The sequence below is a fragment of the Myotis nattereri genome, assembly GCF_964212035.1.
Source record: "Myotis nattereri genome assembly, chromosome: 8".
NCBI classification, from domain to species: domain Eukaryota; kingdom Metazoa; phylum Chordata; class Mammalia; order Chiroptera; family Vespertilionidae; genus Myotis; species Myotis nattereri.
The window spans coordinates 56,332,049-56,359,296 of NC_138083.1; the positions used below are offsets into that span (position 1 = coordinate 56,332,049).

Genomic DNA, 27,248 nt, shown 5'->3' on the forward strand with positions numbered 1-27,248 from the left:
TATCTGTGAAGCTCTTTATCTGACCTTCAATTCTGAATGATAGCTTTGCTGGATAAAGTAATCTTGGTTGTAGGTTCTTGGTATTCATCACTTTGAATATTTCTTGCCACTCCCTTCTGGCCTGCAAAGTTTCTGTTGAGAAATCAGCTGACAGTCGTATGGGTATTCCCTTGTAGGTAACTGAGTTTCTTTCTCTTGCTGTTTTTAAGATTCTCTCTTTATCTTTTGCTCTTGGCATTTTAATGATGATGTGTCTTGGTGTGGTCCTCTTTGGATTCCTTTTGTTTGGGGTTCTCTGTGCTTCTTGGACCTGTAAGTCCATTTCTTTCATCAGGTGGGGGAAGTTTTCTGTCATTATTTCTTCAAATAGGTTTTCAATATCTTGCTCTCTCTCATCTTCTGGCACCCCTATAATTCTGATGTTGGTATGCTTGAAGCTGTCCCAGAGGCTCCTTACACTATCCTCGCATTTTTGGATTCTTTTTTCATTTTGCTTTTCCGGTTGGGTGTTTTTTGCTTCCTCGCATTTCAAATCATTGACTTGATTCTTGCTCTCCTCTGGTCTGCTGTCGGGAGTCTGTATAATATTCGTTATTTCAGTCCATGTATGCTTAATTTCTAGGTGGTTCCCCAATATAAGATCGAGGGTCTCATTAGTTTTCTTGTAGATCTCATTAAGTTTATCGGCGGCTTCTAAACAGTTCTTGAGAGACCTTAAAAGTGTGGTTCTGAACTCTATATCTTCCATTGACAATTTTGTCCTGTTTCTTTGTCTCCGCATTTTGTTATGCTTCCTTGGTGCACCCCCTAGTGGTCTTTGTGCGCAGTCTTATAGTTAAACCTTGATTGTTGTAGCTAATGCCAGGGAGGGTTTGACCTCCAGGCCAAGTGGCTATGAGAATCAGCTGTGTCTGCAGTGAGAGAACTTCTGTCCTCTAGGGAGGTGCTAATCTAGCCTTTGCCTGAGGCTATCCGGCAAATGCCTGTGTGCAGGGCTTGGGCGGGGCGGGTCGCACAGGATCAATAGGGTGGGCCGGAAGAGCAGTTATGGTGGCTCTCAGTCCTGTCCCCAGGGGCTCTGCCTCTCTGAGTCCCAGCAATGGTTGCAAACCTCGGAGAGAAAGCTGCACTCGCTCTGACCGAAGCCAGACAGTCGCGCTTCTCCTGTTTGAGTCTGGGTCCCTAAAGACTCCTGTATCTGGAGCTCAGAGTCTGCGACTCCCTCCCGATTGAAAACGCCAACCGCGCCCTCCGCCGCCAGCCCGCTCCGCGCACTCCGCACCTCAGAATTTGACTTCAGCACTGCGCCTCCTCTGAGTGTCCGTATGCATTTCTCTTTCTTCCTAGTTGTAGGACTTCCACTCAGCCAGCGTTCCTGTGGTTCTGGGTGATGTCCCTTCCGTTTTTTGGTTTCACTTTTGAAGTAGTTGTTCAAAGCAGCAAACTCCAGCGTTAACCTATGCCGCTATCTTGGTTCTCCTCATAGTTTTTTTTTTAAACTATAGTCCGGCCCTCCAACGGTCTGAGGGACAGTGAACTGGCCCCCTGTTTAAAAAGTTTGAGGGCCCCTGTTCTAAATGACAGGTGATATTTCAAAAAGGGGTAAACATAAGAAGGTTGCAGCCAAAGAAACCAAGGTTATTACACAGGTCAGATTGGAAAGGATGTGAATGACTGTATTAAGTATGAGTACACATGCAGGTTTAAATGCAAAAGAGTAGCATTAATCTATAAAAATTGTGTTAGGCCAAAAGCCCATGATCATCCAAAGTTCTTATGAAAAGTTCTGAAGACAGTAAAAGTAATTTCTTTTCTCTAAACCAGTGATTCTCAACCTTCTGGCCCTTTAAATACAGTTCCTCATGTTGTGACCCAACCATAAAATTATTTTCATTGCTACTTCATAACTTTAATGTAGCTATAGTTATAAATCATAATGTAAGTATATGATATGCAGGATGGTCTTAGGCGACCCCTATGAATGGGTCGTTCGACCGCCATAGGGGTTGCGACCCACAGGTTGCGAACAGCTGCTAGGGGTTGCGACCCACAGGTTGAGAACAGCTGCAAACCTTCTCCTTTTTAGAGTTATGAGTTTAAGATGTATGAGAAAATGAAAAATCCTCTACATGAGACCATTTAATATTGAATTACTTTTTGAATGTCCAGTCACTAAAAATATGAAGATCTTTTTTCTTTAAAACTGTAGCTCTTACCTCTTATGGAGGGAGATACACACAGAAGCAAATAGTAACATATATCCCTTTATAATTGTGGAAGTTTGTAGAGAATGTAATGATACATAGATCTTGAAGGGAGTAAAAGAATTCAGAAAGTAACATTTGAGTTGATTCTTAAAAGGTGGGCTAGATTTCTCAATTGAGGAAGAACAGTTCAGGTAGAGAAGAAACAGCATTTGTTTAATATCTGTAGCATGATACCTTTCAGGAACTAGGAGTTTGCTATAAATTGAACTTGGTTTGTGATGAGCAGGAAGGGGTAAGGAGGACAGATGGCAGGAAAAGACTGAAATGGCAGGTTGGACCTTTTGGGTTAAGAGATTAGATAAAAAAGAATTACATTGTGTCCTGTTTATTGTTGTTGTCATTTGTGTAAGTTTTAAAAATAAAGGAATTGGTGTTTAGGGAAAGAGAAGAAATTTGAGCCACTTTAAATTAGTTTATCCCCCCAGATCGAGGCAGATTACAACCTAGAATTTTGAATTAACATGCTAATGTGATTGAGGATCTTTAGAAAAGCTTTGGAGAATAGTGGAACTGCCAGAAAATTAAAGATAAGTAACCAAAGAAAAGACAGATAAATAATAGATTTCTGATCAGTGACAGTCTTCAGGCAGAGGCTTGAACTTCTCTTTGTTTACTACTACATCTACTCTTGTTCAAGCTTCATCATCTCACTTGAATGATCACAGTGAATCTGTCTAGTGCATTTACTTTTTTGCCTATTTACAGTTAGTTCCCACATTGCTGCCAGAGGATTATTTTTAAGTTGCTGATTTGAATAAATCACATCTCACTCCCAGCCTTTTTTATTTTCCTAATGTGGCACTGTATGATCTTTCAAGTTACATTCTTTTCTGTATTACTCTCCTCGTTTGCTTACACCGCAGCCATGCAAGGTACATTTGTTTCCTGGAAAGTGCCTTGACATCTCCTCCACAGACTTTTTAGAAGCTGTTTGCCTTTCCTAGAATTCCTTCCAATCCCATCCAGCTAAAGGAGTCTTTATCCTTTAAATTTCAAATAAGCCTTCACTTTAGTTTCCTAACCCATTGGGCTAGTCAGATGCCCTGCTGCTGGCTGTATATTTTCATGGCATCTTGTGCATTTACCACAGTTAGATTATATTTATTTGTGTGGTTATTTGATGGTTATATTCCCCTTCTTCCTCATCAGTAGATTGTAAATATCATCAGAGCAAGGGACTTGTATTTTTACTCTTAAACCCAATTGAATATTAGGTACTCATTAACTATTTGTTAAATGTTTTGGGGGTTAAATGCTGACTTGTTAGAGATGATCTAAAAAGTATTTCTTTGTTGGTAGAGTTTGGGCATGATCATTAGTTGTTTTTTTTTAATTATTCTTGATTACTACATATATATCAGATATCTGAGCACTGATCATCAGAATTAACCTCATAGTTAACATTTTGCCCTGTTTGTTTCTGGTCTTTTATTTTAAAGAAAATGTTAAGGTACAGCACTGGCTAGTGTGACTCAGGTGATTGAAGCTTTGTCCCATCCTGTGAGGGGGTCTTGGGTTTGATTCCTGGTCAGGGTACATATGGGGTTTTGGGTTTGATACCTGGTCAAGGTGTGTATAGGAGGCAACCAATTGCTCTTTCTCTCTCACATCAGTGTTTCTTCTCCTCCCCCTTTCTATTATAAAAAACATATTCTCAGGTGAGAATTAGAAAAAAAAGAAAAGAAAGTTAAGTAACAACTAAGTCTTGGGCCTCATGTCTTCCTCTTTCAGAGGTAACCACTCTCCTAGAGTTGATATATTTAATCATTGCTTCTTAAACTTCCTCAGAATATTGATTTCTGTCCTACTATACAAAATCATCACATCAAAATAAACATACAAATAAATCAACAAACAAGCTACACACACACAATAAGAACAAAATAATTTCAATTGAGCTGTAGAAAATAAAGTTCTTTATATTCTCTTATTGTAAAGGGTAAAACATTATATCACTATATTAAGGGGTATATTACATGTGTCATTGTAAAAGGGTTGTATCTAAAGCTTTTATTTATTTTTCTAAGTTATTATATTTTCCAAGTAATTATATCCTATAAATAAAAGCCTAATATGCTAAGTGTCCAGTCGTCTGGTCATCCATTCAACCAATTAAAGCATAATGTGCTGCCCTAGCCTGTTTGGCTCAGTGGATAGAGCGTCGGCCTGCGGACTCAAGGGTCCCAGGTTTGATTCTGGTCAAGGGCACGTACCTTGGTTGCAGGCACGTCCCTGGTGGGGAGTGTGCAGGAGGCAGCTGATCGATGTTTCTCTCTCATTGATGTTTCTAGCTCTCTATCCCTCTCCCTTCCTCTCTGTAAAAAAAATCAATAAAATACATTAAAAAAAAAAAAGCATAATGTGCTAATGATATACTAAGGCCGCTCAACCATTCGTTATGACATGCACTGATCACCAGGGGCAGACAGTCGACCCGTCAACCAGTCGGTATGAGTTGCACTGACGACCAGGAGGCAGATGCTCCGACTGGTAGGTTAGCTTGCTGCTGGGGTCCGGCCAGTTGGGGCTGAGCGAGACGGGCTGGACACGCCCTGGAGCCCTCACGCGGTCCCTACCCGCTGGCCAACCTCCTACGTCTCTCCCTGTCCCCAATCCTGCACAGGGGGTGGGAGGTCCCTTGGCCTGGCCTGTGCCCTCTGACAATCTGGAACCCCTCGGGGGATGTCGGAGAGCGGGTTTCATTGATTTAAAAATGATAGAGAAATTAATTATTTTCAGTTCAGCATGTTCTGCTGATATCAGTGAATCTGTGTTCATCCAAGGAAGTAAAAACGACTTGACTATGTTTCCTTAGCTCTTTGTGGCATGGCACAAAAGGTACATATTGCTCAATAGAAAAGGGAAAACATTTTTTCTCTTTTAAATTAAGATTTCATAATAATTTAAACAAAACATCAAAAGTTTTTATGGCTTGCAGAAGAGCCTTCATTTTAATGTTTGTGGCTAGTTTTTCCTAAAGGTGTCTCATTACAATTGTAAAATCATGTACTGTAATATTGAAATGAGTACTGCATTACCTGTAGTAAAATTAAAAAGGGTTTTCATATACTAGTACTTTGAATATGACTTTAGATGTAGTTAGAAGTTTACACTTTTTGAGAAATTATAAGAAACAATTCTAAAAACAGCAAAATTTATATAACTATCTTTTATACACAATACGAGAGGCCTGGTGCACGAATCTGTGCACAGGTGGGGTCCCTAGGGGTTGCCTGTGGGGATCGAGCCCCAGCTCACGTCCCCAGGCTTGTAGCCTCAGCTTGTGCCCCGAGCCTTGCAGCCCCGCATCCCCGCCTGGCACCCTGCCATGGCCTGGCGCCACCCCTTACCTGCTTCACCATCCATCTGCGGAGCGATCTGTCGAGGCCAGGCCCCCCCACCCAGCTTCCTCAGTTCCTGGGAGCCTGGCGACAGTCCCGCCCCCCACTGTCGCAGTTGGTCTCCTTCTGCGGGCGATCAGGCTCCCATTCGCACCCGCCTTGGCCTAGCACCGCCCACTCACCTGCTCCACCATCCCACTGTGGTCCCAATATTATCAGGGCCCATTGGGGCCGGCAGTGCCTCCACTGCCTCCTGCTACCAGCGCCGCACCGCCAACACCCGCCATGTTCCGCGCCGCCCCCTGGTGGTCAGCGCACATCATAGGGAGCAGTCAAATTCCCGGTCGAACGATTTTTACTTCTATATTTAAAAAGGATAAATTTCTTGAGTTAGGAGGATATAGATTATATTGACCATATCTTGTGATTGGTATACACTACCATTTTGAAGCTTCTCAGCTGATGAAAAATGTAAAAATACGATTTGGTAGTGTCATTAAAACTTTCTTCTTTACAACTAAATATTAAGGTATGTATAAAAGTCTGCATTATTGTGGGATATATCCAGCTAGAAAGCATTAAAATGGAGTAGGGTTTTAGCATGTTTGATTTTATTATTTTTATGAAGTCTATAAATGACTTCCATAGTTTGGTAACTTCAGCTTTCTGTGGTGAATGTATTTCTATTTTGGGGTTGCAGGGGTAGGATTGTAATTGTAACATTTTGGGATTATTTCTTCAAACTGGATACTGAAGTGTAAGAAAAATAGTACTTTGTTGAAGGACATAAGACCAGTAGGTCATCATAGAGAGTCTAGAGCAGGGGTGGGCAAACTTTGACTCGAGGGCCACAATGGGTTCTTAAACTGGACCGGAGGGCCGGAACAAAAGCATGGATGGAGTGTTTGTGTGAACTAATACATGTTAACACTGCTGCTGGTGAAGGAGCGGAGGGGAGAGCAAGAGAACCCTCCGCTCTTTCGGCTCTGCGGGCCGGATAGAACAGCCAAACGGGCCGGATCCGGCCCGCGGGCTGTAGTTTATCCACGGCTGGTCTAGAGCATATTTTTTTTAATATGAAAATTTGACATAAGCTTAATATGGCACTTAGGTCAGTGGGGAAAAGGTAGATTATTCAGTGATTTGTATTGAGGCAATTGGATATCCATTTGAGGAGAAAATGAAATTGTAGGTATTATGTTTATAGTCTTCAAGTAGGGACTACCTTTTTAAAAATTTTTAATTGATTTTTTAGAGAGAAGGAAGGGGGGGGAGAGACATTGATTTGCTGTGCTACTTATTTATGTATTCATTAATTGATTCTTGTATGTGCTCTAATGGGGTATCGAACCCATAAACTTGATATATTGGAATGATGCTCTAATTGAGCTAACTGGTCAGGGCCAGGACTGCCTTTTTAAAAAAAGCAGGATACCAGGTCTAGGAACTAAAGCTGGGGTAGGGATCATCTGGCCTGCGGGCCATATAAGGCCTGCAGAATCATTTGGTCTGGTCTGCCAAGGCATTAGGGGTAAGTTAATTAAATGTTTGGCCAAATATAACAGGCTAATTTTTGAGTTGATAATTTTATATGGCCCTTGAATGATGTTATAAATGTCCAAATAACTTTTGCAGAAAAAAGGAAACATTGATAGATTTTGGCATATCAAAACTATATATATATATATATATATATATATATATATATATATATATATATGGCCAAAACCAGTTTGGCTCAGTGGATAGAGCGTCGGCCTGCGGACTGAAGGGTCCCGGGTTCGATTCCGGTCAAGGGCATGTACCTTGGTTGCGGGCACATCCCCAGTGGGGAGTGTTCAGGAGGCAGCTGATCGATGTTTCTCTCTCATCGATGTTTCTATCTCTCTATCTCTCGCCTTTCCTCTCTGTAAAAACTCAATAAAATATATTTAAAAAAAAAAACAAAAAAAAAACTATATATATATGATTAAAAAAAAAACTATATAAAGCACACCAACAAACTGGGGAAAATTCCAACATACTTAACAAAATTATATTCCTGATATATGAACAGATCCCCTAATTAATAAAAACACAAATAATTTAAAAAATGGACACAGTAACTATATAATATCCTATATAATAAAAGGCTAATCTGCAAATCGACTGGATGGAGAAGGACTGGTCACTATGATGCGCACTGACCACTAGGGGGCAGACACTCAATGCAGGAGCTGACCCCTGGTGGTCAGTGCACTCCTCCAGAAGCTGGGCTCACAGCTGGCAGAGTGCAGCAGTGGTGGCTGCAGTCGGACATCCCCCAAGGGCTCCTGGACTGTGAGAGGGCGCAGGCCCAGCTGAGGGATCCCCTCACCACCACCCCCCTCCACCCCGCCCCCATGCGCAGTTTTCGTGCACTGGGCCTCTTGTATAGTATAAAGGAGAAAAAATAAAAATGATCAATGAGCAGTTGACAGTTGAACAAATGCATTAATATTAATGTGGCTTAAAATTAGAAAAAAATTCTAGTCCTACTTTCAACTCAATCAGAATCAGAAAGATAAAATATATTATCTAGGATTGGTGAGTATTAAGAGTGGAAATTGATGCAGTCATTTTGTAGAGCAGTTGGACAGTATATTTCAAAACTAATAATGTTCATGAGAATAACTATCACTTTTACTTAAAGAAATGTATCCTGCAAAAACAGCTCTGCAAATATACAGGAATGTTTTTCATAGCAAATATATATTGTTGTTAGAGAAAAATATTAGGACAACCCAAATATAAATAAATAGAATTTTGACAGCTATCCAGTGTGTTTAGTGAAAAGCAATTCACAAAATATCTTTTATGTCAATAAGTATATATAGTTAACACATTTAAAAAAATGGATGCATATGCCCGGCCGGAGTGTCTCAGTGGTTGAGCATCGACCTATGAATCAGGAGGTAAGGTTTCGATTCCCGGTCAGGGCACATGCCCAGTTGTGGGTTTCATCCCTAGTGTGGGGCCTGCAGGAGGCAGCCAATCAATGATTCTCTCTCATCATTGATGTTTCTATCACTCTTTCTCCATCTCCCTTTCTCTGAAATGAATTAAAAAATATAATTTTTAAAAATTGAGTTCATAAACCACATGCAGTTTATTCTGTTTCTTTGTTCAACATTTCCTGTTGAATATTCTGTGTAATTATTCTTCAACAAAATTTTAAATGTTGCCTAATATGTCATAATATGAATATTAAATTATTTAATCTTTACATTAAAAACATTTTATTGTAGAAATCTTGGTTCCACATCATATATAATTTCTTTAGGACAAATTTCCAAAAGTAAAATTTACTGGATGTAAAGTGTGGTTTTTAAAAAGGACTCTTAATAACCATCCATTTGCTTTCTAGAAAGTTAGACCGAAGAGTCTGTATGTGTTTGAAATCCTTATGAATTTGTAGTGACCCTGAAACTATAAATCCTCAACCTTTTGCACTACCTCTTCTGCTAACTTGTGATTATTTAGAGATAGATTAGCTTGTTAGTGCCCTGTCAAGAGCTACAATGGCTTGACCATTTCATTCCTTGCTTACTGTGCAGTAATATCTCAGTACTTTGAATCGTAGCTTTCTTCTTGGTTCAATACAATTGACAACCAGAAATTGGTAAGTGAGTCTGATGTTCACCACAATCCTGTTTATTGGTCTGAGAATTAGCAAGGGCTTACCAAGTTTATAATTTTGTGAGTTTTATTTTGTATGAGACAAATTCTGTAAATAAAGAGGTTGGTATTTATTATGAGGGAAAATATAATGTTATAAGAAAGATGGGAAGTTCTCAGAATTTTTCAGTTTTAGATAGTGTGACTAGTGTAGGGCTCACGGAAAAAGTAAAATTTGAGAAATGAATTAAAGTATTTATAGAGAGAGTTGGCCATACAGATGTTTGAAAGAAGAGAATCGCATGCAGAGGAATAGCCAGTGCAAAAGGTCTTAATAGCGGAGTGTACCTGGCATGTTTGAGGAGCAGCAAGGAAGCCATTGTGGCTGGAGAGGATTAAGCAAGGGAGAGCATTGTAGGCTAATGTCAGAGAAGTAAAGAAATAGGGAGGCTAGGTCATGTAGAGTCTTGTAGGCCATTGTAAGATCTTTCAGCTTTTGCTCTGGGTGAGATGGCAAGACATTAGAGAGTTTTGAGCAGAGGAGTGACATGATCTGACTTGTGTTTTAAGACTATCACCCTGTGTTAAGAATAGACTATAGAGAGGCAAGGATAGACACAGGGAAATCAGTTAAGAAGCCATTGCAATAATCCAAAGAAGAGATGATGGTGGCTTGGTCCAGCATGGTAGTGAAGAGGATGAGAAGTGATCAGGTTCCAGAAATATTTCAAAGGTAGAGGCTGCATGTTTTACTGAAAGATAGGATGTGGAATATAAGGGGAAACGGGGTGTTAGTTAAGAATGTTTAAATGTTGGCTGTCATTGAATTTTCATTGAAAACTTACTGACTTTGGAAATAAGGTTTTGCTGCAGACTCGATAATGTTTCTAATTGAATTCAACTTAAAATTAAAAAGCAAAACAGCACTTTTATGCAAAACTTAAATGTAATAAAGTCATTTTGACACCTAATTTTGTTTGCATCACAAATAATATCAAGCTGCTTTATACATTTCCTGTGCTGTTCAGAAATTAAAACAGGAAGCAATATCTTTATTCCCACACAAATTTGCAGCAGATATATTTTCTGAGATCAAGCTACAGACTTTATATTTATAGTCTGTTTATGGCTCTAAACCTCATAGGCTATTATATAATACACCAGAGGCCCAGTGCACAAAATTCATGCACGGGGTGGGGGGTGTCCCTCAGCCTGGCCTGCACCCTCTTGCAATTTGGGACCACTGCCTCTTAACCGCTCGCCTGCCTGCCTGCCTGATCGCCCCTAACCCCTCTGCCTGCCTGCCTGCCTTATCACCCCTAACTGCTTGCCTGGTCACCCCTAACCACCTCTGTCTCAGCCCCCTCTGCAGCTGCTTCGTCCGGAATGACATCCAGAAGGTTGTTCGGCTGTTCAGTCTAATTAGCATATTATGCTTTTATTATTATAGATTATTCTGGTTCAGGCCTTTCTTTTATCTGTTTTACGTATTGAAATGCTTTACATTTTATTGTGAAAAATATTTTTGATGGTTAAATAATAATTATATGACAACAGGTAAGTTGTAGCTCCTTAACCAGTTTGGGTCTTTCCATTCTCTCCTGCTAATCCTTACCACAACCTTGATACTCTGGTAACACAGAGCTTCTTATAAACAGTTCCTCTGTGCCTTGCTTGTATTGCCATCTGCCTATAGTATTTTCTCTTTTCTTCTCCCCCACCTGGCTAACTATTACTCTTCATTTTAGACTCGTTTGAGGTGTCATCATCTCCAGAAAGCCTTTTTTAGCCACCTTTCTTCCAGGCAGGCTTGGGTTAGGTGTCTTTAGTACTCAACAAACTGTGCTTATCTCCCTTACTGTTTGGGGTGTTTTGTTTTGATTTTTTAAAAGTAATTTTTATTGATTTCAGAGAGGAAGAGATAGGGAGACAGATAGAAATATCAATGATGAGAGACAATCAATGATTGGCTGCCTACTGCATGCCCCACACTGGGGATTGAGCCTGCAACCCAGATATGTGCCATGACCAGGAATTGAACCCTGACTCCTGGTTCATAGGTCAATGCTCAACCATTGAGCCATATCGGCCGGGCTGTTTCTTTGTTGTTTTTTTCTGTTTCATTTGTTAGAGTTTGAACTCTTTAAGATAAGAACTTTGTTTTAAAATTATCTTTATATATCTACAGTTATTACTGTAGAGCCTTATGGTAGATACAAATATTTGGGTAGTAAATTAATTGATTACTATCTATATCTTTCTGGTGCATCTTGCAGTAGATATGTAACTTAAAATTAAGTGTACTTACGTTATTCTCTGTGTGAAAATTTGTTCTGTTGCATGTGCTTATTGGTCATAATGAGCACAAACACTGGATTGAAATGAGTATTTAAAAAGAAAGACCAAAAATAAATAAAAGTAAAAAAATACAAAGAAAGACAGAGTATTATATGCAGCTTTTATTAGGAACTAGAACTTAAGTTTAATAGCTGTTCTGTATTTTGTACAACTCTGAAATGTGAAGCTTTTCCATGTAATCTCATGCCAATGTTGACCATGTGGATTAAAATAGCCCTATTTTAATCTATGACCAAATTAGGAATAGAATATCTATCCAGTGGGGATTTGTAAATTATTGTAGTTTGTAGCATGACAGGTTTATATAAATAATTACAGTGATTCCCACTGTTTTAAATGAAAGTCTAAGTTCAAATAGAGAAATGTAATCATACAAGGATGTGATTGTTTAGCATGTTTGCCTTTGATATCTTAAATTAGTTTCTTTTTTAAAGGATCATCAAAACTGATGATAAAGAGAAAAGTTTATGTCATTAATCTAAAATATCTACTCATGGGTTTCAATTCAAATTTGATATGTACTTAAAATACCAATAACTAATTATGTAATTATCCTTAATGGATGTTTATAGTATAATTGTTTTCTAAGATATTCTAATAAGTCAGATTTTAATGAAAACATTTCAATAGAGTTGTCATTCCAGAATTTATTTAAAGCAATTCTTTGTACATTAAACATCTATTTTATAACTTTATACTATATGTAACAAAATAATTTCAATGAATTTCTTTGTTTTTCATTGTTTTTCAAGAGCCTAAATATAAAATAAGCAGTGTTGGTTATAATGTTTCAGTGATTTAAAATGATGAACTTTTCTTTTCATACAGATAAAGACACAATAAATAAAATTAGAGATTTACGAATGAAAGCTGAAGATTATGAAGTAGTGAAGGTGATTGGTAGAGGTGCATTTGGAGAAGTTCAATTGGTAGGTTATTTTAATATGATTCAAAAAACAGAAACTTTTTAAAATTAAAAAATCCACTTGTATTTTTTAACATGTTATTTTGGAAAATAGCATTTAAAAAATTATTGCTTTAAATTGCTTTAGATATTCTTGCCTAAGGATATGAAAGCCTAGAGTCAAAATCAGTAGTGTGAAATATTTTCTCCACGTGATCATGGGTAGAAAAAAGGTTTCAAGCATTAAAAGAGAAATCTTTACTCCTAATATTAGACTATCTAAAATGCTGTGGAATAGTAAGTTCTATAAATAGGAAGCAACATACATAGCAAGATGGAGGGGGGAAAATGTATTATAAGAGAGAAAATAAAGAATTTTTTTTCTAACATTGCAGGCTTCTGGAAATTAAAGTTTTGTTAATATCTAATTGGGATACTTAAGCAGAAGAGAAAATAAAATAGCTTAGAACAGTGATGGTGAACCTATGACACGCATGTCAGAGGTGACACGCATGTCAGAGGTGACACGCGAACTCATTTTTTTTGGTTGATTTTTCTTTGTTAAATGGCATTTAAATATATAAAATAAATATCAAAAATATAAGTCTTTGTTTTACTTTGGTTGCAAATATCAAAAAATTTCTATATGTGACACGGCACCAGAGTTAAGTTAGGGTTTTTCAAAATGCTGACACGCCGAGCTCAAAAGGTTCACAATCACTGGCTTAGAACAATAATGTTAAATTATTTAACAAGTTGTTAAAGTCATATAACAAATTATTCTAGGAAATATTGAGCTTTAAATTTAAATGTTAACACAAAAGTTCATTATTTTGCATTTTCAATTTTAAAGGTAAGGCATAAATCCACCAGGAAGGTATATGCTATGAAGCTTCTCAGCAAATTTGAAATGATAAAAAGATCTGATTCTGCTTTTTTCTGGGAAGAAAGGGACATCATGGCTTTTGCTAATAGCCCTTGGGTTGTTCAGGTATGATATTACTACTCTTTCATTTTTGCTATACTAGTTTGTTAATTAAACATATCTGAGCTTAGTTTGTTTTTCAGAACAGTAATAGAGAATTTATTGGCAATTAGAGAATTGTCTAATATACCATTATCTTTAAAATCATAATATTTAGTTTTATTGAATCAGTTCCATGAGGAAAGTAAGGCCAGAGCAAAACAGTTGTTTCTGTAGAATTTAAATATTAGAAATTTTAAATCTGCTTTAATTTGGAGGAAGTCATATATTATTATACTCTAAGTATACTTGTTTAATATTGAAATTTAACTTATTTTCCCCAGATATGAGGTCTTATTTATTTAACTACTCATCTATTTGTCACTCTCATTTTGTGGAAAGGAAGGAATGGAAAAAATGAGGGGGAAAGTGAGTTCTGCTAGGCCTCCAAATAATATTGTATTCACTTTAGGCTTTTCCATGGAAAGAAGAGCCAGTAGTTATAAGTCCTGGTCTTCACCCCATGGCCTGTCTATGAAACTGTGGCAAAGTTATTTACATCTCTGGGTATCGATTTCCTTCTTTAAAAATATGCAAGTTGGCTTAGATTGGTTATTTTAAACAGTGGATATACTGCAGGTGAAATCATAAGGAGAAGCAGGAATTTGGGGTTGGTTATAATTCTAGATTTTTTATTGCTGCCTTAACTACAGCAGCTCTGTTTTTTTATCTGTCTTATATATATTTATATTAGAATCCTAATGTAAGATTTCATATGGTAGAAGTAGTCTTCTTCTGGTTTAAAAAGAAAGAGAGAAACTATTGGGCTAGACCATTTCTAATTCCTAATATGTATTTTGGAATCAATCTATCTATCTATCTATCTATCTATCTATCTATCTATCTATCTAATCTATCTGTCTATCTATCATCTATCTATTTATTTACAGTATATAATGAAGCATATCCTAACTAAGCATCCTAGTAATTGTGATAAAAAGGGTATGGAAAATGTTTAAAGTTAACATAAGGAGGCTTTTATACTTGACTGTCTATTCTTTTTTTATCAGCTGTGTATAGCATGGTTTCCTGGGCTCAGTATTATATGACATTTTGAGCCAGGTAATCGTTTATTGTTGTGGCCTATTCTGTGCATTATAGGATGTTTATCAGCATCCTTGGCTTCTACCCAGAGAATGCCAGTAGCACTCTTCCCCACTCCCACACACCGGTTTTAACAACCCAAAAGGTGCTCAGACATTATTGTCTCCTTGGGTTGGAAACCACCAATACAGAAAATATCTGCTGTTCTGTAGAGTTAAGACGCATGACATAATTGTTACTTTTAGGGCTAAATTTACAACTTATGTGCTTGAAATTTTGTTTTTCTTGATACATTGTTTATAAATAAACTGCCACTAATATCAACAATGTTTCTGTAGTTATGGTGTCCAATTTATATCTGGGATAGCCATAAAATGCCACTTAATTTCTTATCTTTCCCATATATTTATTATTATTATTTTTTAATCCTCACCCGAGGATATTTTTCCATTGATTTTTAGAGAGAGGGAAAGACAGAGAGAAATATCGGTGTGCGAGAAATACATTGATTGGTTGCCTCCTGCATGAGCCTTGACCAGGGCCTGGGGTGGGGAGGAGCCTGAAACCCAGGTACGTTCCTTTGACCGGACTTGAACTCAGGGCCCTTAGGTCTGCAGGCCAATACTCTATCCACTGAGCCAAACTGTCTAGGGCCTGAAAATACATATTTTAATGAAAATAACTAAATCTGGGGCCCAGCCAGTGTTGCCCAGTGATTGAGCATCGACCTGTGTATGCAGCAGGAGGCTGCCAATTAGGTTCCTGGTCAGGGCACATGCCCAGTTGTGGGCTCGATCCCCAGCAGGAGGCAGCCGATTAATTGATGTTTCTCTCTCTCTCCCTCTCCTTTCTTCTCTCTCTAAAAGTCAGTAAAAACATTTAAAAATAACTAAATCTGTAACTAAAATCATTAAACACTTGAAAACTGAAACAGAAGATTTTTGACATAAGTGTCTAGGTAAATTAGGTATATTTTTCTCTTGGGCTTATTTTATTCATGTTAGTTGGATTCTAATCTTATGTTTACCTAAAATGTTCTTTTGTAAATTTGCTCTTTTTTTCTAACTTCAATCCTGGTTACATAATAAATACATTTATGCCTGGCTTTCTTGCCGATTTCATATCATTAGAATTTACTCTTCCTGCCTTGAGTCTAGCTGCTGCCTCTTACTGTTTCTTTATTAGTTATTACTTCTCCTCCTATTGACTACTATCATTTACTGAGCACCTGTTATATTAAGTGCTTTTTATATTAACTAATTTTTAAAACAACTCTGAAAGGCAGTTAATCCCTGTTAGGTACAATCCCAATTTATAGATTAATTTATGCTTTATTCATTAGACATTTGTTAAGCACTCACTGATTGCCAGACATCCAGATTCTGATTGAGGAACAAATATAAAAGTCAAACAAGATACAGCCCCTTACATTCTTCTTGAAGGGATTATAGTGACAGAGACTCAGGGAGGTTAAGTAAATTGCCCAGTCACACAGCTAATAAGGGACAGCTGAGACTTTTTGAGAATTGTGATTTTGATATAAATCAAACAGTAAACCTCACTAAAGCACAAGTTAAATTAGAACCAAACTATTTCTTTGCTTAGGAGACTTGTATGAAGCTATTATAATTTTAAATTCTCAGTATGAAAGATTCAGTTAGTATAGATACATATATATTTCCCTGGCTGGGTTGCTCAGTTGTTTGGAACATCATCCCGATACACCAAAGTTGTTGCAGGCTTCATCCCCAGTCAGGGCACATACAAGAATCAACCAATGAGTACATGAATGTGTGAAACAACACATCAATGTCTCTCTCCCTCCTTCCCTCCTTCCTTTTCTCTCTCTCTCAAATCAATCAAAGTTTTTAACAAAAGAAATGTAGATAAAAAGCCTCCACCTAAATTCCCAGAAATAATCACTGTTAACAGTTCCTTTGCATATGCAAGGGTCTTTGTGGTGTTTATGTTTGTGTTTGTTTCTGTTTTTAAAGATTACTACAAGTCCTGCCATTTGACTATTTTAATTAAATATTTTATTAATATTTTTGCAGATTTTTAAATGAAACAGTTTTGCTTAATCTTAATGAATTGTTTTTTGTATTTGTATAGCTTTTTTATGCATTCCAAGATGATCGTTATCTCTACATGGTGATGGAATACATGCCTGGTGGAGATCTTGTAAACTTAATGAGCAACTATGATGTGCCTGAAAAATGGGCACGATTCTATACTGCAGAAGTAGTTCTTGCATTGGATGCAATCCATTCCATGGGTTTTATTCATAGGTAAAGATAAAAATGCTTTAAATTTTCTCATTTGTTGAAGAGAGAAGCTGAAAATACATAAACTTTGGTCAATTAACATTTCCCATTCTAAATCCACCTATTTTCTGTCTATAGACATGAGTGGTATTCCAGAACTTAAAACTTTGAAATTTGTAGTTTTAACTTTCACTTTATATGAGTGTACTTTTTGCTATCCCTTAATCTGATTATATAGTTTTTATTTGGTGTTCTGAGCAGTAAAAATTGGAAGCTGGTTTTCTGAAGTTTGTGCCAGAGTGTTAAACAATTTTTGTTTTTAATAAAATATTTTCTTTTGATTCATTTTTATATACAAATTTTTGAAATACAGATTAATTTGCTTTTAATTAGTGTATATAGCATATTTTTTAGAATAATAATTTTATTTGTTCTGCAAACACCATTTGAATTCATCATGCAGTTGCTATGCTAAGTTCCAAGGATACAAAATGAAAGTGATATAGATCCTGTCCTGAAATTATTTATGTGCTTGTGTTGAGACGTGTGTTTCAATTACTTTTTATGTCTAAATGGTACATTTTTTATGGTAATTCTCTCAAATGATTTGATCCTACCCCCAACCCCACTGGAAGAATCAGACTCTACTTAAAGGAAAGGGAATGTTATATGTCTTCTTCTGAGGCATTAACATATAATGAACTTTCCTTGCTGAAGTTTAATTTCTACATGTGGATAGAGAACAGATACAGATCAAAAGTGCCATATCTACATTGAATGAGGAGAAATGGCCTAAAATAACTGCCTCATATAATTTTTATCAGTATCTGATCTATTTCAGAAATGCTTTTTTTATTTCCCCCCCTTCAGAGATGTGAAGCCTGATAACATGCTGCTGGATAAATCTGGACATTTGAAGTTAGCCGATTTTGGTACTTGTATGAAGATGAATAAGGTTAAATAATTATATTTTAATTGAGTTTTTGCTAATTCAAGACAGATGCTTTTTAGAAAATGTTATGAGAATTTATTAACCATAGCTGAACTTATACAGAACTGATGTGACTTGTGTCATTTGTTGAAATAGATGCTATAATTGCAATGTCGTATTAGTAACTTGTGATTTATTTTTTTACTCTCTATTTAGGGTAAGTGTAGATTGTCAGATTTACTAAATCCTTTATAATAACTCTCTAGTATACTACTGGTAACTAGAAATGGAAATAGCCCCTAAATACTAACTCCAGTGTTAAAATTAGAGTTTCATAAATATTAGATTTCAATAATGTGTGTATTTTTAATATTTTACTTAGCCTTTCAGTGTTTTACTTAGCCTCCTATTAACATTTTAGAAGTCAATCTTAAAAGATACCCGTTCTCACTATTTATATAATAACATATATAGCTGAAATAGCAGTTATGTTGCTTTATTTTCAGTTGAAACAATTTATATTCTTTGAAACTTATCACAGAACAATATCCAGGAAGTTGTATTTATTATTTTAAATGGAAAATTATTGGTTAGAAGGAAGCACTACATGAGAACTTTTGTGTGAACATCTATACTAATAAAAGGCTAATATGCTAACTAGACTGGAAAACCTTCTGGGAGACTTCCAGACATCCTTTTGGACAAAGCCATGGTGGTGGGGCCGAGGCAAAGGCAGCTAGGGGTGATCAGGCCAGGAGGGGAGGGCAGTTGGGGGTGAGCAGGCCAGTCGGGGGGAGGACAATAGGGGGCGAGCAGGCTGGCAGGGGGGGGCATTTGGGGGCGATTAGGTCAGCAGGGGGCAGTTGGGGGCAAGCAGGCCGGCAGTGGGGGGAGTTGGGGGCGAGCAGGCTGGCAGGGGGGGGGCAGTTGGGGGCGATTAGGTCAGCGGGGGGGCAGTTGGGGGCAAGCAGGCCGGCAGGCAGAGTGGTTAGGGGCAACCAGGCAGGTAGGCAGGTGAGCAGTTAGGAGCCAATGGTGCCAGATTGCGAGAGGGATGTCCAACTGCCGGTTTAGGCCCAATCCTAAACCGGCAGTTGGACATCCCCCAAGGGGTTTCAGATTGGAAAGGGTGCAGGCCAGGCTGAGGGACACCCCCTTTCCATGCATGAATTTTATGCACCGAGCCACTAGTTTAATTATAATTCTATTGCATTAATACCAGCTAAAATAAATAACAGGTATGTGTAGTTGTTTGTTTTTGACAGTTAAAATGCATATTAGATTTTCACTGTGCTTAACGCTATTATGCCCTTTTTCCTTGCTTTCCCATTTTATATTTGTACTAGAGGCTCAGTTCACAAAAATTTGTGCACTCGGTTGGGGCGGTTCCCTCAGCCTAGCCTGTGCCCCCTTGCAGTCTGGGACTCCTCGGGGGATGACCACCTGGTGGCTTAGGCTTGCTCCCCAGGGGATTGGGCCTAAGATGGCAATCAGACATCCCTCTGGCAGCCCGACAGCCCTCGGGGGATGTCCACTTGCCAGCGGGGAGCAGACCTAAGCTGCAGTCAGACATTCTTAGCGCTGCTGAGGAGGCAGGAGAGGCTCCTACCACCACCACTGTACTGGCAGCCATCAGCCTGGCTTGTGGCTGAGCAGAGCTCCCCCATGTGGAAGCGCACTGACCACCAGAGGGCAGCTCCTGCATTGAGCGTCTGCCCCTGGTTGTCAGTGTGTGTCATAGTGACCAGTCATTCCCAGTCTTTCTGCTGTTAGGGTCAGTTTACATATTACCCTTTTACTATATAGGATAGAGGCCTGGTGCATGGGTGGGGGCCGGCTGGTTTGCCCTTAAGGGTGTCCTGGATCAGGGTGGGGGTCCCGCTTGGGTGCCTGGCCAGCCTTGGTGAGGGGTTGATGGCTGTTTGCAGCTGGTCACACCCCCTTCAGGGTGGGGGTCCCCATTGGGGAGCCTGGCCAGTCTGGGTGAGGGGCTGAGGGCCATTTTGAGGCTGGCCAGCGACTGAAGCTCCCAGCCTCTCCTTTTTTTCTTTCTTTTTTTTTAATTCTCGAATTTATTTACCTTCTATAATTGAAACTTTGTTGCCGTCACTGGAGCTGAGAGCCAGCTCCAGTTCTGAGGCCACGGCCTGCTGAAAGCAGGTATCTGGGGTTTGTTTAGCTTCTATAATTTAAACTTTGTTGCTTTCGGAGCTCAAAGCCGGGCTGTGGCAGGTGGGGAACCTTGGCTTCCTCCATCACTGGAGCAAGCAAGCCTCCTGCTCTCGCTTCAGCTGTGTGGCTGCCAGCCGCCATCTTTGTTGGCAGTTAATTTGCATATCACTCTGATTAGCCTATGGGAAGCGTAGTGAAGGTACGGTCAGTTTACCCTTTTGTCTTTTATTAATTTGGATGCTCAATTCTTATGTTTTCTTCAGTTTCAAGCATTGTTAAATTGAACAACTATTTTATTTTATTTTTTAAATCTTTGTTGTTGATAGTATTATATAGGTTCCCCTTCCTCCCCCGTTAACCTCTTCCAGAGCTCTCCTGTCCTTGAACAGCTATTTTAGTGAAAATAATTAAATTAGCATTTATATATTATCAAATGATTCATATTTTTGGCCCCTCAGTCTATTTGCATTAGTTTATATACTTGCTCTCTGTGGTTAAGATGGGATTATTATATTGGCACAACTGGGGAAATAATAAATGTTGGCAGTGTGTCTCATGAGTATTATCACAAAATAAAAATCACTTATGTATACACACATACGAATATACTGTTTACATAATAAATATATATGATTAAGGTATTTGTTAATTTTTGTTAAATTTTCATTACATTTTGATATGCTATTTTATAGCCCAACAATTTTGAGTTCTACAGATTATATGTCATTTTAAATAATTGAGACTATATCCTAATCAAAATTTGACCTGCAATTCATTTTAGGAAGGTATGGTACGATGTGACACAGCTGTTGGAACACCTGATTATATTTCCCCTGAAGTATTAAAATCTCAAGGTGGTGATGGTTATTATGGACGAGAATGTGACTGGTGGTCAGTTGGGGTATTTTTGTATGAAATGCTTGTAGGTAAGTAAAGGAGAATTTTGTGTACCTCTGAAATAGTTGTTTATCCCAATATTTACCACTTAGTTTTCTTCTATTACAATACTTACTACATTAAGCAGTGTTGATTTTGTTTATAGGAAACAAAGTGATCCAAACCTTTGTGTGTGTTTTTAAAAACTATTTAGAACAGTGGTTCTCAACCTTCCTAATGCCGCGACCCTTTAATACAGTTCCTCATGTTGTGGTGACCCCCAATTTCATTGTTACAAATTGAACATAATTAAAGCATAGTGATTAATCACAAAAACAATATGTAATTATATATGTGTTTTCCGATGGTCTTAGGCAACCCCTGTGACAGGGTTGTTCGACCCCCAAAGGGGTCGTGACCCACAGGTTGAGAACCGCTGATTTAGAAGATGAAAGCAACTTTATGTATTTCTTTTTATATATAAAGTGTATGTTTTTAGTTTATGTATATTTAGTAATCTTTAAACAGGTAACATTGAGTCTTCCTTTGAAACTGATTTTTTTTAATGTGTCTTATTGTGCTTTTATTTTCCTTGTCAATTTTTCAGGTGATACACCTTTTTATGCAGATTCTCTGGTTGGAACTTACAGTAAGATTATGAACCATAAAAATTCACTTACCTTCCCTGATGATAATGATATATCAAAAGAAGCAAAAAATCTTATTTGTGCCTTCCTTACTGATAGGTAAATAATCTTAACATTGATTTTACTTCTTAATTTGCTGCTCAATTTTAAAGGTCTGTATCTGAGTACCTATTTTCAAGTATTGGAATAAAAATGCTACCATTCCCAAAATAATTCATGACAGTGAAACCTAATATAATTTTATGATTTTCTGGACGCCTTTTCTGGGTCTCAACTCACTTTCTTTACCTAAGAAACTGAAATACAATTCTTTTCTAATGGCTAGACCAGATGATTCTTTGTATTTCATTGTTAAATTTTTAACTGGGTTAAGTATAAAAATGATGGTAATTTTATTGAGTCTGAGATTTTTTAAAACATGTTAAAATCTCTGAAATAAAGTGCATCTTTATGTAAATATAGGTGTTGTGCTGTGTGTTAGGTGCTTGGCGTATAGAAATGAACAAGATACACAGCCGCTGTTCTCCACTACTTCATAGTCCTTTGGGGGAAATAGACAAGCAAATGAGACACTTACTATACAGAGAGATAGGTACTCAGAATTAAATAGTGTGTGCCATAGAATCATGGCGAGGTTCCCTAGTTCAGCCTGAGAGAGTCATTGAAAACTTCTTTAAAAAGTATCATATATCTAAAACAATTTACCTTTTAACTCCTGAAAAAATTGGAACTCAGGGTATTCTTATTGTTTATAAGTACTCTACTGGAGAAAAAAAAAGTTGCTGAGTTCCTCTTTTAAAATCAGCTAAAGGCACATCTTTAAACATTATGTGTTCATTGAAGAGGCCAGAATCATTAACTTGTCTCAGTAAAGCTTTCAGTGTCACAGTAATGTCAATAATTAATTATTATTGATTTTTGATTGGTCAGAAATAGTTAATAGATTATAAAATGGAAATTTAAAATTTAAAATGCCTTTCTGAATTTTTGTTAGCTTCTGGTGTGAAGTAAAGTTGTTGGTTGCAAAAAATGTATAAATACCACTGTTTTAAAAAGCTATTAAAAAAATTTACTGTTTTATTTATTACACTTATGAAGCAGGGTGAAATCATGTAGTATCAACAAATATCTGTTGTTTTCTTTAAAAAAATTTTTAGTATTCTCAGCCTTCAACTTTTTTATTTAAGCTGAAAATTATGCTGACAGTCAGTATAATTTTAGGGTGACTTAGACCTATATTTATCCTGCACAGATTTGGTATTATGCCCACAAATAATTCTAGACAGATGATAATATCTTAAATAATTAATAACTTGCCGAAACCGGTTTGGCTCAGTGGATGGAGCGTCGGCTTGCGGACTGAGGGGTCCCGGGTTCGATTCCGGTCAAGGGCATGTGCCTGGGTTGCGGGCACATCCCCAGTAGGGGGTGTGCAGGAGGCAGCTGATCGATGTTTCTCTCTCATCGATGTTTCTAACTCTCTATCTCTCTCCCTTCCTCTCTGTAAAAAATCAATAAAATATATTTAAAAAAAAATAATTAATAACTTTTCTCCTTCCTTCTTTATTCAGAGAGGTGAGATTAGGGCGAAATGGTGTAGAAGAAATCAAACGACATCTCTTCTTCAAAAATGATCTGTGGGCTTGGGAAACACTTCGAGACAGTAAGTTAATTTTTCTTGCATATCACAGTGAATACTTGAAAGTAATGTAGTCTGTTCAAACTGCCTTGCTAATATATTGTGTATAGCTAATGAAAATCTAAAATACACAGATGCAATATGGGTATTGTCCTAACTTAGATAAAGAGAGAATATTTGATAGTATTGGGAAAATTGCACTGCTACTTCTTTTACATTACACTCAAGATAACAAAATGAAAAAAAAAAGATAACAAAATGAAATATATACGTGTAATGGAGTTGGGCTCAGCAGTCACAATTTGATTTTGAACTTAGTTGAATTGCTCTTTGTTTTAGACATTAATATCTCATTGTGGGAGAGTCAATAAAAAAAAGGTTAACTAAATTTAAATATATTTCTTGTGAAAATACAAGGTATTCTCTTATTTTTACTTAAACCTAACATAAAATATAAGGTTCTATTATTAATATACTAGATGCCCAGCGTGTGATATCGCGCAAGACCCAGACCCGCTGCACCAGCAGGACCCAGACTGACTCCCACCGCACTGGGGGGGACTCAGGACCCAGACTAATTCCTCCTGGTGACCAGTTGTGGTCATGACACCGTTATGGCGTCACAATCACAGGGCTTTTATCATATAGATGTTAGTAGAAATTATGATATACTTGATGCCAGTAGTCTTGAAGCTTGCAATTCACAAATAAAAATATGTAGTATGCAAGAAGTTCATTTTCAGTTTAGGACATTTCCCTATTTTTTAAAAAAGTTAAAACTGTGTGATGATTCACAGAAAACCTAATTCAACATAGCTCAATCAAAATGATAATGGCACCAAAGTTCCCATCATCTTTGTGGGTTTGGGACGCCAAGAATTTATCTTTCCCCTGTTAAAGTCTCGGGAACTTTCTTCCCTTTGATTTGTCAAAGAAATGATATTATATACCAGCCCCTCATTCCTACCATAGTAATAACAAGGAACAGTAATAATGGAAATGAACTCAGCTGTGTGATTTTAGGAACAGTTACAAATTAGGTATTTGTCTTAAGGACTGCCTATCTATTTGAGACTTTCAGGGGAGAAAAAAAATCTTACTAAATTTGAAGAAATAGATTGTGTATATTTGCCAAAATTAGTGAAGTATTTTAGTTATCAAATATTTTAAAAGAAATAGTTATATTGTGTTTGAGTACTATGTATGTATTAAATTAAGCTATAAAATTGACTGAGAAAAGGAGAAATAAATTCTTGTGGAAATTAAGAAATTACACCGCTAGACAGAATGACATTGAATGACCTGCTATCTGGACAAGCTACATTAGCAGCTTGACCTTGAGAGAACTTATTAATACTTATACACGGGGGTGTAAGAAACTTCCTCCTCCTCACAAGTAAATGTGACATGGTTGTTGCCTTCATGTTGCATGAGAAACTTGCAAGACAGAGAGATGAGCAGCGAGCGAGGTGATGAATGGTTGCATTGAAAAGCTCTATGTTTTTATTCAAGTTACACTTAGTAATGTTTAAGAAGGCTGAAAACATACAAATGTGTTTATAAATCTTAAGAAAATTTAAAAGGGGAGTGGAGAAATACAAAGTGTCTTTTGTATTGCTTTAAATTCCTTTTCAAAGTGAAACAATGCATTAATAACTAGAATAACCACACAATAAATGACTCTAAAAAGTAAGGAGGACATCATTTCCTTCTGTGTATTGAAAAGCTGATCATTAATTAGAAGGGGAGGTAATCTAATCAACAAATATTGAACATCTGTGTGCTGAGCACTATTTTATTTCAAACACTAGGAAAACAGGAGTGATCAGCAAACGTTCTTTACCTGTGTAGCTCAGTCTAGTGGAATTGGGGGGGTCCAAATCAATGGAATTTTATAATATTGTTGTACCACTTTAATATAACTGTTTATAGTTATGAAAACTGGTAAAGTGAATTACTTCATTGACTTAAATCAAAAGAATTTTATATTTAAAGAATTTCTGTAATTACATAATTCTGTTAGTATTATCATTTCTATATTTTTTAAAGCTCTCTAATGTTATGTATGGTTTTGCTATCATATACTTAGATTTAACAAACTTGCAAACATTTTAATAGTTTTTCCTAATCCTAATAATGCCTATTATGTGGTTATTTAAAAAACTAAAGAAAAATTAAAGTCTGTAGACTTTAATTGTTCTTTTCTTCTCTTTCCTTCTTCCTACCCCTTTCACTTCCCACCTATAAAATACCAAGAATACTTTTATTCTGAACTGATCTTTCTGACTTGCTAAGTTTTTAAAAATTATATAACAGTTTTAATTGTTTTCAGCTTTCTAATTTTTGTTGGCAAAATTGCTTAACTTTTGCAAATAATAGTTCTTTTGATAGTTTTACCACTTAAATTTAAGTTATAGGATAATTAGTCTTTACCATCTGTTCCTTGGTGGTGTGGGAGCAGGGTACAAGTTAGCTCAATTTTTCGCAGATATCTATGAGCTTTCTGATCTTATTCACTCTTAATTTATAGGTACACAGTATTAAGTTTATAAAGTTACTTTTTCCTAATAATTTGAATTTGAAATAAAGAAATGACAGGAGTGGGATTAAAGACAGAAAGCAGAAAATTTGAAAATACCTAAATAACTAGGCTATAGGTCACACTAGTGAATGACAATGCCAGGATTCATATCTAAGTCTGTATGACTCCAAAGCCTTTGGTTTTCTGTAATACCATGTACCACTTAAAGATTTTCACTATTTAGTATTATATAGACTAGAAATGTAGGGAATCAACAACTAGTTGGCAGTTAAATTTTGCTAATTTTATTTTTATTTTTTAGCTGTAGCACCTGTTGTACCTGATTTAAGTAGTGACATTGATACAAGTAACTTTGATGACTTGGAAGAAGATAAAGGAGATGAGGAAACATTCCCTATACCAAAAGCTTTTGTTGGCAATCAATTACCTTTTGTAGGATTTACATATTATAGCAATCGTAGGTAAGTATGATTTTAGGGATAGGCACTAATTTGTGTTTTATTTTTTTCCTTAGGGTATCTAAAAACTATCTGAAGAACTTTAAAATAGATTTAATGGTATATAAAGAGATAAAATATCATTAAAATAATATATCATTTTTACCAATGCATGATTTTTCTAGTATTTCATATTTAATTTCAGACTCATCCATGTTCAGGATATTGTTTTATAGAAATTCCTCTTTGAGCCGAAACCGGTTTGGCTCAGTGGATAGAGCGTCGGCCTGCGGACTGAAAGGTCCCAGGTTCGATTCCGGTCAAGGGCATGTATCTGGGTTGCGGGCATATCCCCAGTAGGAGATGTGCAGGAGGCAGCTGATCGATGTTTCTCTCTCATCGATGTTTCTAACTCTCTATCTCTCTCCCTTCCTCTCTGTAAAAAATCAATAAAATATATTTAAAAAAAAAAAAAGAAGAAATTCCTCTTTGAATGATATACTCTATATCTTCAAGTTTAGCAATTAATAGGTTAAAACCTTTTAATACTAATATTATAGTTAATATTATTATCCAAGGAGCTCTGGTTTTATAATAACATTTTAGAACAACGTACAGTTTTCTAGCATTATCATCACTATATTGATACTACCAAAGGCCTATAATTTTTAGTTCTTTGAAATTGTGATTCCTTCCAAAAACCACTATATGAATTCATAATATCTTACAACATGTATGACCCTGTGACTTTAGGCTAGTGACTTTGACCTTTTATGCCTCCATTTTTTCAAAAATAGGGATGATGATTATGATAATAATGATAACACTAGTCTCATAGGGTTGTTGTAAAGGTTAAGTAAACCAAAAACACAGCAATACACTTAGAACAGTGCTTTACATGGAGTAAGCAGTCAGTGTTTATTATTAACTAGAGGCCCGGTGCACGAGATTTGTTCACTCAGGGGGGTCCCTCAGCCTGGGAGCCCTCAGGGGATGTCCGACTGATGGCTTAGGCCATTGGTCGGCAAACTGTGGCTCTTTGGCCCCTTGAGTGTGGCCACGAAGTTTCAATTGCACTGTACGTGTGCGCCCGCACGTGGTATTTTGTGAAAGAGCCACACTGAAGGGGCCGCAGTTTGCGGACCACTGGCTTAGGCCCGAAGCCC

At 37.0% G+C, this 27,248-nt stretch overlaps 1 protein-coding gene across 1 annotated transcript in view; it reads left to right on the forward strand.

The window, feature by feature from the left end:
• Positions 1 to 27,248, forward strand: part of ROCK1 (Rho associated coiled-coil containing protein kinase 1) — a 137,052-nt gene that overhangs the window by 35,925 nt on the left and 73,879 nt on the right. The window contains exons 3-10 of the mRNA XM_081097471.1: positions 12,431 to 12,531; positions 13,360 to 13,497; positions 16,687 to 16,862; positions 17,709 to 17,793; positions 20,723 to 20,867; positions 21,425 to 21,563; positions 23,036 to 23,127; positions 25,947 to 26,106. Of these exons, the coding sequence (XP_080953597.1) occupies positions 12,431 to 12,531; positions 13,360 to 13,497; positions 16,687 to 16,862; positions 17,709 to 17,793; positions 20,723 to 20,867; positions 21,425 to 21,563; positions 23,036 to 23,127; positions 25,947 to 26,106 (1,036 nt within the window). The remainder of the gene's footprint in view (positions 1 to 12,430; positions 12,532 to 13,359; positions 13,498 to 16,686; positions 16,863 to 17,708; positions 17,794 to 20,722; positions 20,868 to 21,424; positions 21,564 to 23,035; positions 23,128 to 25,946; positions 26,107 to 27,248) is intronic.